The 17693-nt window shown below is 47.7% G+C and overlaps 2 gene segments (V, D, J or C); both read left to right on the plus strand.

The window, feature by feature from the left end:
• The first annotated feature begins 5244 nt into the window (after nt 1-5244).
• Nucleotides 5245-5970, plus strand: LOC129086270 (immunoglobulin lambda variable 2-14-like). The segment is given in 3 exon segments: nt 5245-5290; nt 5407-5808; nt 5963-5970. Coding segments are annotated over 3 exon segments (456 nt in total).
• Nucleotides 5971-13856: 7886 nt separating this feature from the next.
• LOC129086271 (immunoglobulin lambda variable 2-8-like) lies at nt 13857-17415 on the plus strand. The segment is given in 3 exon segments: nt 13857-13905; nt 14020-14352; nt 17360-17415. Coding segments are annotated over 3 exon segments (435 nt in total).
• The last annotated feature ends 278 nt before the right edge of the window (nt 17416-17693 follow it).

The raw sequence follows: 17693 nt of genomic DNA on the forward strand, positions 1-17693 counted from the left end.
GGGATGGGAATGTAAGGGAAGACCCTGATGAAGCTGGGAATATTGAGTCTCTTAATTTTGATGAGTCTTCTTTGATAGTGGAAGAGCTCCCGCACATCCCCCCATTTCCTGGCCCCTGCCGATTCAGCAGTAGTAGCCTCCCCACCTCTGTCTGAGGGGATTATCCTGCATCACCTGAAGAGGTGTGACCACCCTGAGACAGTTGTTAGGCAAGGCAATGCTGATGAGCCTCAGGACTCTTTACTCCACCCTGTTTGCTACGAAATCTATAATCAGACTCAAGTCCTAGCAGGTCCCTCCAAAGGTGTGCCCCAGTGTGGCCCTCCTCTGGGTCCTACAGGTCAGCAGGACAATGCTGCTCAGGGAACTTGCTTCTTACTGTGTCCCTGGCCTCATATCAAATTCCTCCCTTTAAATTCCCTGGACTCCCACACGTGTGAGGACCAAACTGGTTTAAGATCTCCACAAATGAAGTGGGAATGAAAACAAAGTTTTTCTTTCCAGTCCTTCCCTCTGGGTTGCCTTTTTTTCCCCTCCTTCCTTCCTCTCTCTCTGGCCTCCTAATATTTCCCATAACAGGAAGTTTTGGGGTGATAATAGGAGTGAAAGATGCTGTGGTTTCTCAGAATCTCCCTCATCTCCGATACCTGAGCGATTCTACTGGAAGCAGCCCTGCAAGTGAACAGTCTCCCCGTGTCAGTGGGGTCTCTCTAAATGGCTGTTTGGTTCTTCAGGTATGTGTTGGATGTGCCCAGCATTCCTAAGGGCTCTCCAAAGCATGCAATTTTCATAATGATCCAACACATTTCTAGCTGCAATCCCTGTTACAATGACACAAAATATTCATGCGAATACATGTAACCATCAGTCCCAGAATTCTTTGACCATTGACTGAAGCTGGGATTTAGGTGCCAGCAGAGGTGGTGCTGTTGTTACCGAACAATGGACCCATGGGGTGGGATGCCCAGATGCTATTACCGAAACGACACCCTCCTTCCCCGGGGTCCCTCGGTTGTAGGTGCTTTGCCCACCACCCTTGGAATTATGGTTCTCAGTGGCAGAGTTTGGTGAAAAGGAAGGGATCTATTTATTCAAAAGTTACACAGGTTTGATTAATGAATGGCTAAATGTCGCTCTTAAATCTCAAAAGCCCCTTTAAACTCCCACCATTTGAAACACACACAATCCTGCCTTCCCAGCTTTGCCCAGTTGGGCCAGTCAGGCCAGATAGAGGTACCGTCCTTCAGAAGAAAAAGAACAGAAGTCCGGGGCTCAGCTTGGCAGGCCTTTTGCCGTTCCCAGCACCATCCACTGCATCGCTGCCATCTCCAGCTCTTAATCCAAAACCATGTGGCACCTACCCATGGCCCACTAGCAAGTGTCCTTTCTCCCCTCTTTCTTCCTGCGTGGTCTTCACATTGTTCCCCAGAGTTGGTGTCTCTTTGTCTCTCCCACAGGCCCCTGTCTCTTCTTCTTCCTCACTCAGTTGCATTCTGTATTATAAGTTTTCCAGACCTTCCTGGTTAGCCTCGTTGAGATGTAAAATAATCTTCTTTGCATATGAGGTCCGAAGCTATCCTGTGACTGACTCGCAAAATGACTCTTAATGGCCCTGCTCCACTACCTGGAAGAAGCTGGCCTGTTACCAATACACAAAGTAACTCTCAATGGCTCTACTCCAGATCTCTCATCCCCCATGTCTTGGGGTATGGAGAAAATATTTTTCTTGAACACCCCAATTTCTGGACCCGTTACAAATACCCTTTTGGGGGCCCTGGTTCTTCTGCATTACACTGTGACCACATCATCTGACATGGTAAGACTTCTTCCAGCCTCAGCTCAGAATGTGCCAGATCTTGAAAATGACCTCTCTCTATCCCATCAAATCAAGGTGGATGTGCATCGTATCTCGAGGTTACATCTTTGTTGTAATGTTCTGTGTTTAAGTTACTTGTTGACATTTTTTCCCATTATGGCATCTGTTTCCCATCAAGAGTCAGAGCCTTCATGCTTCCATCATCCAGGCTGAAACAGTGACCCAGGTGACCCTTCCCCAGCTGGGTCACAGCACAGTGGGAAGGGGCCTTTGCTATTGGAGACACAGGATAATGTTTGGCCTGAGTCTCAGCCCTGAGTCTGTGGAATGCTGGTCATACGGTGAGCTTGCCTCGGGGGGGTGTGTGTGTTACAACGTCCTTTGTGTTGAACGGCAGTAGAAAGCAGAGTGACAAGTGTTGTGATGATCCTCCGTGGCATCTGATGTATGTCCTGCTCCCTGGCTCCAACAGCATGTCCAGTAGTTTACAAGGTGTCTCGATGTGATAGGAATGTAGGAGCCCGCACGTACTCTTCCGGTGTTCTTTCTCTAAGGTGGCAACACAATTTCCTTTTACAGAATTCAGTCACTATTTTATAAGAGAGACTCTGACAACAAGAGCCAATGGGTCGATGTTGAATGAACAGGATCTCTCCGAAGCAGAAAGCGCCCTTTGTTTCTTGTGTATTTGGAGTCTCCAATTGAAGGGACAGCCCAGGGTGCTTTCTCAAATCATGCAACACATTAACTGTGTCAGGCTTTTTCCCGATGCAGAAAGGAGGGTCATTTTAATGGAAGAGATTAAACATTTTCTACTTGTCATCGTGGTCATGATATCTGCCAATGTGTTCCTGTAGATACACTCAGGGACTCAGCACCGCAGGACAATGACCTTTCATGGACCCATACAGTGTCTGTGTCAGGAGCCACTCTTTTTACATTGTGCCTCTTCTGGATATTTAATCTTTTCTTTCTTATTTGCAAGTGTTTTTCTTTCTTTATCCTCTTCCGGGGACTCATTTTTCACTGACTTTAGGGAAAGGGGAAGGAAGAGAAGTAGGGAGAAAGAGAAACATCAATGGGAGGGAGAAGCATCAATTGGTTGCTTCTTGTACATGCTCAAAGCAGGAACTGTAGGCCCCGGACCAGGGCTTACGCTGGCCTTTGACCCAGCCAGAGTCCTGACTGAAAATCGAACCCGTAACTCTTTGGTTACAGAATGAGCATGCAAACAACTGAGCACACTTACCAGGCTTTGGTCATTTTATAAGGACTTATCATATTTCATTTTGACCTGAAAGAGTGCATTTAAGAATAAATATTTGTGTGTTTTAATGTATTTGCTTGGTTTTATTGATCACTAATCATAGTTTTCAGTGTTCCTTTTGCTTACTGCGGGGTCTCATGCTTAGTTGATCCATGTCACATCTTGTCATGTGGGCACACACATACGGAACGACACTAAATGACAATGGGGGACCCCTGCAGCACGGGGGCTCAGAGTTGTCCCTGGTGCTAAGAGAACCAGGGAAGAGGACGAGGCAGGACCTGGTGAAGATCAGAGGTTGGCTCCTTGCTGTGTAGCATGTGGATGCCTGGAAGGTACCTAGGAGGCCCCTCCAAGGTTTCCCTGGAGAGAAGGAATAGTCTACTTGATCCACAGGTCCACCAGATGGAACTCTGAACAGGTCATTGGTTACACCATTTTATTATTATCTCACACTAGAGACTGTGTTCTGTAACCTGATATCATAACACATAAATGATTTTAGCACCCGCACTGAAAGAGTTCTCCCAAATAGAAGACCGTCATTTCCTCCCACATCCTATCCCCTCTCCCTCAATGCCTGAGGCTGTGTAAATAAATCTGCGCCATCCCATGGCCAGAATGCCGCCTCCCTTTTCTCTTCACAATGACTGTGATGCAGAATGAACAGGGCACTATTGTAGTGTTCTCTGAGCATTTTAGTCCAAAAAAATCTCTGGTCATTCCCGGAGGACATTTCCATTCCAACCCGACCAGGACCAGCCAGTCCTGATTAGTCTTTTCTCCAATCCAACTCCTTCCTAAAAAACACACAAGGCCAAGGATCGCTCTGCGGATGAGGGAGATTATGCTTCACGAAGTCACACAGCTCTCAGGGGAGGCCATTTCAATGTACCAGGGAGGGGGAACGATGAAGGTCATTGAGTGCCCATTGTGACGAAAGGACTCAGCCTGGGAACAAGTCCCAGAGTTAAGCTCTGTGCCAATCCTGACTTCTTACCTCCCAGAAGCTCAAGCACAAGATTTCCACTTTCTGATTTCCATGTGGTGGTCATCGGTCCTACTGAGCTCTCTCTCCCTCATGCATATGTTGTATCTGAACATTCTGGGAAATCAGGCTGTCTTCCCTTTGTCCCATTTTTTTCATCCATTTTTTCTCCTGACATTGATTTTATTTCGCATGTAATGTTCCTCAGCCCACGCCAAGATCTACCTCTGGAGCACAAACCCAGTGACGGGAAGGCGCAGAGACAAGCTGAGTGGTTCTAAGGAGAGGGTCTGGGATTCCCTCGTTAGGCATCTGAATTTCTGTTGAAAAGGAAGGTTAGTGAGCTCAGAAGGATGTAAAGGTTATCTGGAGACCAGGGACTCAGCTGGATGGGAATAAGAAGAGGAGGAGAAGGGAGCAGGGCAGAGCTTCCCCTGGGCACGTGGGTTGAATCATCTGTAGCCACCAGGGGGCAGCATCGTCTAAATTTGGAGAAGTCAGACTGGATTCCATGAACTCTGTGAAGTCTTAAGGGGAGATTCAAATGAGTGATGTTTGAGGGAAGGGGATGTCCTGCATGTGTTGTGTCCCAATATTTTTACTGCTACAAGTGGCAAAAATGTCCATGAACCTAGACACTGTAGAGCTAGGGACAAGGCATACATGAGAATTCATTTCCACTGAAGAGCTTCAAAAAAAGGTTGAGAAAGAAAGAGAGATGCTGGCTTTGCCTGTGGCCCTTGGATAATGGAGTCATTGGGTCTTTTTCTGACCCCCCTCATATGCTGTCCCCACCCTCCACTCATTGTCTCAGAAGGGAAGTCCCGCTATTGCTCAGCCGGGGAGCACCCTGATTCCTACCATAAGAAGCACAGGGACAAACAGGTGGGCTCCATTTCCTAAGCACTCAGAAAGTGGTCTCAGTGTGTCCTGAGTGAGACAATACCATGTGAGACATTTAAAATACTCTCAGATTAGCTGTGCTGTCCAGTGTGGTGAAGCATCTAGATCAAGGGTCAGGCCAGAGTTGGTTGAAGAGAGGCAGGTGAGGGAAGCAGATTTGCATGGTGGCCCCTCCCTCCCCTGAGGCAGGAAGAGGGGATAAGAGAGGTCTGGGGGTGCCAGGCTCAGGCTTGGGGTCTCAGGTTGCAGCTCTCCTGGGGGATCTCCACCATGGCCTGGGCTCTGCTCTTCCTCACTCTCCTCACTCAGGGCTCCGGTGAGGCCTCCAGGGAAAGGACCATGGCGACGTCTGGGCTGATTCTCTGTGTCCTCCTCAGGCTCGGTCGGGCCCAGAACTAAACTAGGCACTGAGTGTGTTTTTGCTCTTTTCAGGTTCCTGGGCCCAGGCTCCCCTGACTCAGCCGTCCTCAGTGTCTGGGTCTCCAGGCCAGTCGGTCACCATCACCTGTTCTGGAAGCAGCAATGATATCGGTTATAGTAACGATGTCTCCTGGTACCAACAACAACCAGGCATGGCCCCCAAAATGCTGATATATTATGTCAGTAAGAGGCCTTCCGGGATCCCTAAACGCTTCTCTGGCAGCAAGTCCGGCAACACGGCCTCCCTGACCATCTCTCGGCTCCAGACTGAGGACGAGGCAGATTATTACTGTGCTTCATATAGCAGCAGTATCACTAACCACAGTGGTGCAAGTTCATGGGGAAGTGAGACCAAAACCTGCCCTGTGCTCACGGGTTCCCTCCTTGCTCTGCAGGTGCTTCCCATCCTGAACAGTTGGGGCTTTGTGCATAATTCCTGGACAATCCTATCAGTGGCTCTCTTCCCTTTCATCATAAGATGCAGGACAGAACACACTCTCTGATCTTTTGTTTGGGACAGTAAACAGTTTGTCAGCCCTGAATGTGCAACTCTTCCCACCGCCTGCAGTGCGGTAACAGGAAGGACCAATGTGGCGCTTGGGGCTCTTTCACTTTCTCGGGAACGTCTTCCCTTTACATGCTGTGGCCTCCACACCACTGCCGCCTATGTTAGATTTAGTTGCACAGGAAGAACCTTGTCTTCTGCAGTCAGAGTCCCCACCCTCTCTAGTCAGCATGGCCCTCCTCAGGGGTGATTCCTCCACACGCCTGTTGTTAAGAGAAGGTCAACTAGGAAAACGTGAGGATTTTGCTGAGGGGCCCAAGAAAAAGAGTTAGATGTTCTTTTCCTTTTAGGGAACCTCAGTTTGTCCCCATATACTAGGAAGCAGAGCAGTAAAGAATTTGAGCTGCCACTCTGTTTTATGTAGAATTTCCACCCCCTTTGGAGAAATGAATTCCTAACCTGGCAGGAACTTTGCACCATGCGGCCTCCCCGTCAGGCTGGGCTCTTTCCAAAATGGCTCTTTTTTCGACAAGGAGGCGATACTAGTGGGTGTGTCCCCATTTTCACAAGAATCCCCAACGTGTCCCTTTTCTGTGATGAACCAATGAAATAACTGCTGGCGCATGTATATTTCTAGCTCATATATGTAATGACAAGAACTGTTTCACGATCTGAATGACCTAGGCTTAGGCATCAGAAAAACTGGACTGCGACCAGTTCTTCCCATTTTGCCAGAATGTTCCCTGATTTAACGCTAGAGGTGCCATATCTAAACAAGGTCCTCAATCTCAGGCAAATTAGGAGAGATTGTCACTGTGATGACTGACTTGATGGTGACCTTGAGTGGACTATGGGGTGCCCAGTTTAACTTTGCCTGTAGGGGCGTCTGTGAGGGGGTTCCCGGGCAAGAGTGGCGTTTGAATTGGTGGGCTCAGCAGAGTGGATAGACTCCCCTCTCCATGTGGCTGGGCTCCTACCACTCACTGAGACCTGAGTGAACAAAAGGTGAAGGAGGAAGGAATTCACCTCTCTTTTCTCACCGACTGAAGGGGGACATCTCATCCCGCCTCCTCCCACCCGCATATGAAATGTACATGATCAGCTCTCCTGGGTCGCAGGCCCTAGTGCTGACACTGAATTGCGGCGCCAGCTTTACTGGCTCTCTGGCTTGCAGAGAGCACAGAGCAGAGAGCAGGGTGAGCAAAAGATATTTACAGTGGTTCACAGGGAAAATAACACAAAAGTTTATTAATAATCACCCCAGAATACATTCTCCATTTCCCATACTCACAACTGTAGACCTAATTTGCCCTACCCTGTATACTTCCTCGGTCTCTGCAGTCTGAGCCATGACACAGCCCAGGGACTGAAGCCAGCCTTGCCATGTCCTTACCTCCTATTGTGGAAGTCACAGTGGGGATGGCAAAGAAATCCTGGGACAGCCACCGATTGCTGTGTGGGAGACAGCGGAGGAGACCCACCCAGGCTGGCTGGGGTAAGGGAGATTGAACTGTAGTTGACTCTTGAAAGTGCATTTGAATTGCATGGGTGTGCTTAGATGCAGGTGTTTCAATGTCTAATAGACATATTACATGTATATGTAAATATATATACATATGCAGTGGGAGCAAAAGTAGGTTTTCAGTTGTTCATATGGAAAATAATACAATAATTAGTAAATAATAATACAAGAATCAACTCTGTGTTTCACAAATCATAATAATAAATGAGCTTTAATGCCTCAGTAAGTCCTGCTGTCCAGGGCTGCACGTGTATCCAGAGCCCAAACCCAGGCCAGACTGGGGTGAGGAGAGGCAGGTGCAGGAAGTAGATTTACATGGAGGACCCGCCCTCCTCTGGGGCAGGAAGAGGAGATAAGAGACATCTTGGGGAGCTCGACTCCGGCTTGGGGTCTCAGGTTGCGGCTCTCCTGGGGGATCTCCACCATGGCCTGGGCTCTGCTCCTCCTCACCCTCCTCACTCAGGGCTCTGGTGAGGCCTCCAGGGAGGGGACCACAAGGACATCTGGGCTGATTCTTTGTTTCCTCCTCAGGCTCATGCGGGCCCAGCACTGAACTCAGCACTGAGTGTGGTTTTGCTCTTTTCAGGTTCCTGGGCCCTGGTTTCCCTGACTCAACCGCCCACAGTGACGGGGGCTCCGGGACAGTCGGTCACCCTCTCCTGTGCCGGAAGCAGCAATGATGTTGGTTACGGTAGTTATGTCACCTGGTACCAACAACCACCAGGCATGGCCCCCAAACACCTGATTTACGCCGTCAGTTATCGGCTTTCGGAGACATCTGATCGATTCTCTGGCTCCAAGTCTGGCAACACGGCCTTCCTGACAATCTCTGGTCTCAAGCCTGAGGATGAGGCAGATTATTACTGTAGTTCATATAGGAATCCTAACAGTATGCACAGTGGTGCAAGTTCATGGGGAAGTGAGACCAAAACCTGCCCTGCGCTCACAGGCTCCCTCCTTGATCTGAAGTTGCTTCCCCACCTTGAGCAGAGGGGGCTTCACGCAGCACGGCTAGAGTTCCTTTCCCTCGCAACTCCTCTCCCTGCCACTGTGAATCCCACTAGGAAATATTCTCCTGGCTTATTGTCTTGAGACTATGACGGCTTTCTCTTAGACTGTGCGATGTGGTCCCTAAATGTGTCACTGTTTCCATCTTTCAACAACATTATGATGGTAAACACTCTGTTCTAAATGTTATGTGCTAACTTGGCTGCATCAAGGATGCCCTGAGAGCTGGTAAAATGTTATTTCTTGGTTCCTGTGAAGATGTCTCTGGAAGGGATTAACATTTGAATCTGTAGACTGACTGATGCAGATCACTCTTGGCAGTCCTGTTGGACAGCATCTCACACCTGAGGGCCTACACTGAACAAATGGTAGAGGAAGGGAGAATTTGTTCTCTCTGCTAAATCACAGGTACTTGTCTTTTCCTGTCTTTGGACAGTGGCACTGTGGTTCTTCATTTTTCAGGCTCAAACCAGAGGTGACGCTGTCAGCCCCCAATTCTCTGGTATCTGCACGCCATCTGACTTGTACCCCTGGCTTTCCTAGGTGTTCAGCTGCAGTGGATTGTGGGACTTCTCAGCTTCCAAAACTGTGTGAAGTAATTTACATTCTGTTCGTCTGTCTCTTTGCAAAATGCCAACTAATACAGATTTACTGCAGATTTGGTACTCATAATCATTCTTAGTAAAAAGGATTTTAATGATGACATTTCTGTATTGATTCTGAGATTTCTGCAATTGGCTGTTTAATCTGATTAGATGGAATGATGTTAATGACTCCAGTTCCCTTAGGAAAGAGAGCACCGATAGTCCATGTCCTGAACTGTTTATCTAGATATACCCATTGGTATATCTCCATCCGGTACTTCTAATCAATCGCTTATAAGAAACATAAGTGATCTGTGTATGATGACTGTGACACTTTTGGAACCCTTAGGAACATCATTGGTTGCTTGCTCCTAATGTTGCGGGATAATGTGCTAAGAGACAAAGAGGAGCTCAGGGATTTCAATTCTCAGCTCAAGAGACCGATGGATGGCGTAGAGCTTCTAGGTGCGCTCTGAGGGAAAGCCTTAAGTCATGTCGCAGTTGGACTGAAATTGCTGAAAATCAGAGGCAGGACCTCATCTTTTCATGGGCTAAAGTAGAATGGGATCCTACAAATTGAGATGGGAATGTATGGGAAGACCCTGATGAAGCTGGGAATATGGAGTCTCAATTCTGATGAGTCGTCCTGGCCAGGAGAAGAGGCCGCCAGCCCTGTTCCCCTACTGCAGCAGAAGTAGCCTCCTCACGCACCCACTGGTATAGGCCTTCCCACCTCTGTCTGAGGGGATTATCCTGCATCACCTGAAGAGGTGTGACCACCCTGAGGCAGTTGCTAGGCAAGGCAATGCTGATGAGCCTCAGGACTCATTACTCCACCCTGTTTGCTACGAAATCTATCATTAGACACAAGTCCTAGCAAGTCCCTCCAAAGTTGAGGTACAGTGTGACCACGTCTAATTCCTGTAGGTCAGAGGGACAGCATTGCTCACAGAGCCAGCACCTTCCTGTGTCTGCAGGCTGATATCAAAATCCTCCCTTAACACTCCCTGGGCTCCCACACGTGTGTGGACCAAACGGGATTCAGATCTCCACAAATGATGTGGGAATGAAAACCAAGACATTTTTCTTTCCCATCCTTCCCTCTTAGTTCCCTGTTCCTTCCTTCCTCCTTCCCTCTTGCCCTTCCTTCCTTCTTCTCTCCCTCTCTCTTTCTTCCCATGCTTCCTCTCTCTTTCATTCCATAAGAGCAAGTTTTGGGGTGATTACTGCAGGAACAGATTCTGTGGTTTCTCAGTATCTCCCTCATCTCCAATACCTGAGCGATTCTACTGGAAGCAGCCCTGCAAGTGACCAGTCTTCCCATGCTAGTGGGGTCTCTCCAAGTAGCGTCTTAGTTGTTCTTCAAGTATGTGTTGGATGTGGCCCGCATTCCTAAGGGATCCCCAACACATGCAATTTTCATGATGATCCAACTCCTTTCTAGCTGCAATCCCTGTTACAATGAATCACAAAATATTAATACAAATACACATCACTATCAGGCCAAGAATTCTTTGACCACTGACTGAAGCTGGGCTTAGGTGCCCGCAGAGGTGGTGCTGTGACCTCATCCTGTGAGGTGGTGAGAACCATCCCAACCTTAGCCCTGAATGTGCCAGGTCTTGGAAATGACCTCTCTCAATCCCATCAAATCAGGGTGGATGTTCATCCTACCTGGAGGTTACATCTTTGTACTAATGTTGTCTGTTTAAGTTACTTGTTGACATTTTTTCCCATTATGGCATCTGTTTCCCATCAAGAGTCAGAGCCTTCATGCTTCCATCATCCAGGCTGAAACAGTGACCCAGGTGACCCTTCCCCAGCTGGGTCACAGCACAGTGGGAAGGGGTCTTTGCTATTGGAGACACAGGATAAGGTCTTACCTGAGTCACAGCCCTGAGTCACAAGGTGTCTGAGTTTACAAGGTGTCTTGATGTGATAGGAAGGTAGGAGCCCCCACTTACTCTTCCGGTGTTCTTTCTCTAAGGTGGCAACACAATTTCCTTTTACAGAATTCAGTCACTATTTTATAAGAGAGACTCTGACAACAAGAGCCAATGGGTCGATGTTGAATGAACAGGATCTCTCTGAAGCAGAAATCGCCCTTTGTTTCTTGTGTATTTGGAGTCTGCAATTGAAGGGACAGCCCTGGGTGCTTTCTCAAATCATGCACCACATTAACTGTGTCAGGCTTTTTTCAGATGTAGAAAGGAGGGTCATTTTTAATGGAAGAGATTAAACATTCTCTACTTGTCATCGTGGTGATTATATCTGCCAATGTGTTCCTGTAGATACACTCAGGGACTCAGCACCGCAGGACAATGACCTTTCATGGACCCATACAGTGTCTGTGTCAGAAGCCACTCTTTTTACATTATTCCTCTTCTGGATATTTAATCTTTTCTTTCGTATTTGCAAGTGTTTTTCTTTTTTTATCCTCTTCCGGGGACTCATTTTTCACTGATTTTAGAGAAAGGGGAAGGAAGAGAAACATCAATGGGAGAGAGAAGCATCAATTGGTTGCTTCTTGTACATTTCCAGTCTAAGAATTGTTGGAGCCCACACCAGGGATTAATCCTGAGCCTGAAATTGAAACTGTAACTCTTTTGTTTAAGAAGGAAGATCCAAATAACTGAGCCACCTTGGCCAGGCTTTTAAAATCTTTTAAGGAATTATCATATTTATGTTAACCTGAAAGTATGAATTTAAGAATAAATATTTGTGTATTTTAATTTATTTGCTTGGCTCTATTGATTATGAACAATAGTTTTCAGTGTTCCTTTTGTCTACAGCGGGGTCTCATGCTTAGTTGATCTATGTCACATCTTGTCATGTGGACACGCACATACAGAACGACATTAAATGACAATGGGGATCCCTGCAGCATGAGGGCTCTGAGTAGTTCCTGGTATTGATAGAACCAGGAATGAGGACCCAGTAGAACCTACTGACAATCAGAGTTTATTTCCTGCTCTAATATGTGAATAACTTGAATGTACCCAGGGGGCCTCTCCAGTTTTCCCGGGTGGAAAGGATAGTGTACCTGATCCACAGGCCCGGCACATGAATCTCTGAACAGGGCATTGATTACTACCACTTTACTGTTCTCTCACACTGGGTACTTTACTCTCTAACCTGATGTCAACAGCACACAAATGTTTAGAGCACTCAATGTTTAGGCAAAACAACTCAAACAACTGTGTGAAATAGAAGATTGTCACTTCCTCCCACACCCTGTGTCTTCACCCCCGATGCCTGGTGGTGCCATAATCTGTGTCCTCCGTTGGCCAGGGTGTCACCGCCCTTTGCTGTGATGTGATATACACAATGACATTAAAATAGTGTTCTCTGAGCATTTTAATCCATAGAACTTCCAATGTTTACCTGAGGACATTTCCATTCAAATCTGGCCAGGACCAGGCAGCCTTGATTTGTCTCTTCTGCAAATTCAAACCCTTCTAGAAAAATACACCAGGCTCTGCATTTCTCTGGGGATGAGGGAGAGTTTGCCTCAAGAAGTCAGACAGCTCTGAGGTGAGGTCATTTCAATGTACCACATTGGGACATTATGAAAGACATTGTTTGTCCCATGTGACAGACAGACACACTCTGAGGACAAGTCCCTGGGTTGGACTCTTTGTCAGCCCTCAACTTTTGCCTTCCAGAATCTCAAACACTATCTAATTCCACTTCCTGGTTTCCAATGGTGATTTTCAATCTTATTGAGCTCTCTCTCTCCTTCATGGATTTGTATTTCAACACTGTGGGAAGTCAACGTGTCTTCCTTTGTCCCGTTTTTTTCTTCCATTGTACCTCCTGGATTTGATTTTATTTCATGTCTAATGTTCCCGCAGCCCAGGGCAAGATTTACCTCTGGAGCACAAACCCAGGGACAGGTCAGCTTGGACACAAACTCAGAGATCCTATGGGGAAGGTCTTGACTGCCTTGTTGGGCAGTTGACATTCTGTTCTAAAGGAGAAGGGATACAAAAATAAATGAGCACAGATGGATGTAAGGGTTATCTAGAGTCCTGGTACTGACCTGGATGGGAATAAAAAAAGGAGGAGAAGGGAACACCCAGATATTTACAGTTCCCACTCAACTGTCTTTTCAGGTGCTTATGTTGAGGCCACCAGGGGGCAGCGTTGTCTGAATTTGGGCAAGGCACTTACTGTGGTTTACCATGACATGTATGAAGTCTTACCTGGAGATCCCTTGAGTGGATGTTTGAGGGAAGGAGATGTCCTGTGTGTATTGTGTCCCAATATTTCTACTTCTACAAGTGGCAAAAATGTCCATGAACCTAGACACTGTAGAACTTGGACAAGGTATGCATGAGACATCATTTCAACTGAGAAGCTACAAAAAATGTTTGAAAAAGAATTGGAGATGCCAGCTTTGCCTGTGGTCCTTGGATAATGGAGTAATTGGAATTTTTTCTAGTCAACCTAAGACCCTGTCCTCACCCTCCTCCCAGATGTCTCGGAGGGGAAGTCCCTGAATTTCTCAGGCAAGAACCACCTTGATTCCTGCAGTAGGAAGGACAGAAACCTCCAAGGTTGGCTCCATTTCTAAGGCACTTAAATATGGTCTCAGTGTGTTCTGAGCGAGAAAATACCATGCCAAACATTTAAAATACTCTCAGATTAGCTGTGCTATCCAGTGTGGAGAAGCATCTATATCAATGGTCAGGCCAGAGTTGGGTGAAGAGAGGCAGGTGCAGGAAGCAGATTTGCATGGAGGCCCCGCCCTCCCCTGAGGCAGGAAGAGGGGATAAGAGAGGTCTGGGGGAGCCAGGCTCAGGCTTGGGGTCTCAGGTTGCAGCTCCCCTGGGGGATCTCCACCATGGCCTGGGCTCTGCTGCTCCTCACCCTCCTCACTCAGGGCTCCGGTGAGGCCTCCGGGGAAGGGACCGTGGGGACATCTGGGCTGATTCTGTTTTTTCCTCAGGCTCACACAGGCCCTGCAGTGAACTCAGCACTGAGTGTGTTTTTGCTCTTTTCAGGTTCCTGGGCCCAGGCTTCCCTGACCCAGCCGCCCTCAGTGTCTGCGGCTCTGGGCCAGTCGGTCACCATCACCTGTGCCGGAAGCAGCAGTGATGTTGGTGCTTATAATTTTGTCTCCTGGCTCCAACAACAACCAGGCATGGCCCTTAAAATCCTGATTTATGATGTCAGCAGTCGGCCCTCGGGGATCCCTGACCGCTTCTCTGGCAGCAAGTCCGGCAACACGGCCTCCCTGACCATCTCTGGGCTCCAGCCTGAGGACGAGGCGGATTATTACTGTAGTTCATATAGGGGTGGTGGCAGTAACCACAGTGGTGCTAGTTCGTGGGGAAGTGAGACCAAAACCTCCCCTCTGCTCACAGGCTCTCTCCTTGCTCTGAAGACGCTTCCCCACCCTGAGCAGAGGGGGCTTCATGCAGCACGGCTAGACTTCACTTCCCTCTCAACTCCTCTCCCGGCCACAACAGGAAATATTCTCTTGGGTTTATTGTCTTGAGACTATGACCGCTGCCTCTTCCACTGTGTGATGTGGTCCCTGAATGTGTCACTGTTTCCAGCTTGCGACAGCAGTGCGATGGTAAATACTCTGTGCTAAATGTTATGTGTTAACTTGGCTGCACAAGGGATGCCCAGAGAGCTGGCAACACATTCCTTCTTGGTTCCTGTGAAGATGTCTCTGGAAGGGATTAACACTTGAATCAGCACACTGACTGACCCAGATCACTCTTGCCAGTCCTTTTGGATGGCATCTCACACCTGAGGGCCTGCACTGAACAAAAGGTGGAGGAAGTGAAGATATTTGTGTTCCATGTGAATGCACATGAATATGTGACCTTAGTAAAGAATTTTAAAAATCAAGTGGGTAGTAAAGAAATCCAAGACACTAATTCAAAAGAATATGTGCACCCCTATGTTTATTGCCACATTATTTACAGTAGCCAAGATATGGAAGCAACCCAAGTGCTCGTCAATAAGCGAGTGAAAAAGCTGTGATATACAGAGGAATATTATTTGGTCATAAAAAAGAATAAAATTTTACCATTTGGAACAGCATGGATAGACCTAAAGGGTATTATACTCAGTGAAATAAGTCAATCAGAGAAAGACAAATACTATATGATTTCACTTATATGTGGAATCTAAAGAACAATATAAATGAACAGACAAAATAGAAATAGACTCATAGATCCAGAGGACAGATTGATGGTTGTCAAAGGAGTAGAGAGTTGGGGGACTGGGTAAAAAAATTGAAGTGGTTCAGAAGTACAGATTGGTAGTTACAAAATAGTCATGGAGATATAAAGTGCAGTATAAAAAATATAGTTAATATAACTATGTATGGTGCCAGGTGGGGACTGGAAATATCAAGGGGAACACTTTGTAAAGTATGTGCTTGTCCGACCGTTATGCTGTACACATGAAACTAATACAAAATAATATTGACTATAAACTGTAACTGAAAAAAAATTAAAATCAAGTGGGTAGGATGAAACTGTGGCATTCGTTAACCACCCCGTCTTCATCCGGTGGTCTCATGAACAGGGTGGCAATCCCAGTAGAGATGGTGTTGAGGCACTGACTCTGCAACATGACCCGCATGGCCCAAGGCTGGCCTGGCACCCAGGCAGGACTGCTGACAGCCCAGGCCCTTCAGGAGCAGAGGTTTGGGTTGCTGCCCTGGGGCGAGAACCATAAACAGCTGAGGTGCTCGCTGATGCCAGAGGGAGTATAGAACAGGTGGTAAAAGAAGGTAGTTATAGATACCAGCTGTGACCACACCACCAATTTTAGAAATGAGGACTGTGTCATGAGCATGTCCTCTTAATTTTGTTATGAATATATTTGTGTGTGTATATACATGTATTAAGCAAATAGCTATGTTTTCTTTCCTCTCTTATTCTCTTGTCATGTAATTGCAAGGCATTGCCACTTCTTGAGGAGTGCTTGGGATCCATTTAGGGATCAAATATTTGGGTGGCAGATCATCTCCAGAGACTTATTGGTGCCTCAGCCTTTCAGGCCCCAAATCCCTGAAGTGACTGAGACATCTTACAATGTGGCAGCCACCATCTAACTGATTTAAAGAGAGCATTGACATACCCAAAATATTCAACGCAGTCCTAAAGAACAGGGCCACGTCCAGCACTCCATCCTCCCTCCATCAGCTGGGAAAAGCCTTCTTACATAAACACCTAACACATAGTTCCAAGTGCCCTGATTCCCCTGGTCCATAAACGACCAGGCTTCTGGGCGGATCAAGGAAACAAGCCTCCAAATCAGCACAGGCAGCCCTTTTGGTCGGAATCCTTCAAGGGCCACAGACAGTGTTTGATACAGAATGTCTGGCTGGATTCTAGGACATCAATTTTGACTTGCAATGGAACAGTTTTACTTGGAGGCATTCGAGAAAGGACTGGGGTTTGTTCTAGAAGAAATCAGCCAGAGACCCAAAGTGGAATCTGTCAGGCCTGAGTATCTTTTTGGATGTGTGAGAAGCAGGGGGCACTGTGAGATCATGTCTCTGTTTGTGGGGACCCGGAGCCCAGCTGTAAGGCTTTTCAACGGACAGCATTGGCATTTAACACAGGTGCCCACCAGGTGTGCCCAGGCAGCTGCGCTGACCCTCACGCTCAGGCAGGGCAGGCAAAGGGAAGGAGGAAAAGGTGAGCAAAGCCCTCATCACCCCTCCCCCCTTTCCACCCATGCTTCACCCAGCAGGGTGTGTACCCAGCTGGGACTTAGCTCTGGGTGCAAGCAGGAAACTGGGTGGGAGATTTGCATGAAGCCCACCCTTCACTGAAGGAATGGAGAAGGAAGAGAGTTAAAGTTGGAGGAGTCCGGCCCCAGCTGTGTGGCCCTCAGGAAGCAGTATCTGCAGGAGCACCACCAACATGTCCTGGACCACTGTCCTTTCTGTGAGCCTCTGCAGAGGTCAGGACAGACTCCCTGGGTTCTGGGGACATGGCAAGAACAAGGGGCCATGCGGAGGAGTCGCCCTAACTATAGTGCTCATGGGCATCTCTTTCTGTTCTCCTCCATTGTCAGCTCCCAGCCTGTAGCGACTCAGGACCCCTCCCTCACGGCGATGCTTGGACTGACAGTCGCCCTCACTTGCTCTATGTGTATGGGACCCGTCGCGACTGGGAATTCTCTGGGACGGTTCCTGAAGAAACTTGGTCAAGCTCCTCAGCAGCTCATACACCAGGAGCACAAACGCCCGACTTCTATTCCCATCCATTTTTCAGGCTCTATCCTCAGGGACCAAGCCAGCCTCCTCATCAGCCTGAGGATGAAGCTGAGTACTTCTGTGTAGTCTGGTACAATGCGCCTGCTTCACAGTGACAGCTTCTGATGGGGAGCGGCATCGAAACGTCACCGTGCTCAGCGTGGAGTAGCAGCACTATGAGCAGAGAGCAAAAATCTCCCCACCCCGGGTGAGGGCCGAGACCCACCAAACATCCAGCCCTGCTCACTCAGCCAATGGCTGGACCGGATATAGAGTTCCCGGGACAAGTGGATTTCCTCCAGAGCAGTGGGGATGCTGCCTCGCTGCTTCACCAGGAGTCAGTGCGAAAGGAAAGAAGTATGAGTGAAGGTGGTCTGATGTTCATTCTTTTGGGTCACAGGATTTTTGTTTGGGAAATTTATGAAATTCTTTAGAGTAAATGTAATT

The sequence above is a fragment of the Pteronotus mesoamericanus genome, unplaced genomic scaffold (assembly GCF_021234165.1).
Source record: "Pteronotus mesoamericanus isolate MK-2021 breed Mesoamerican mustached bat unplaced genomic scaffold, CSHL_Meso_final scaffold_371, whole genome shotgun sequence".
Taxonomy (NCBI): domain Eukaryota; kingdom Metazoa; phylum Chordata; class Mammalia; order Chiroptera; family Mormoopidae; genus Pteronotus; species Pteronotus mesoamericanus.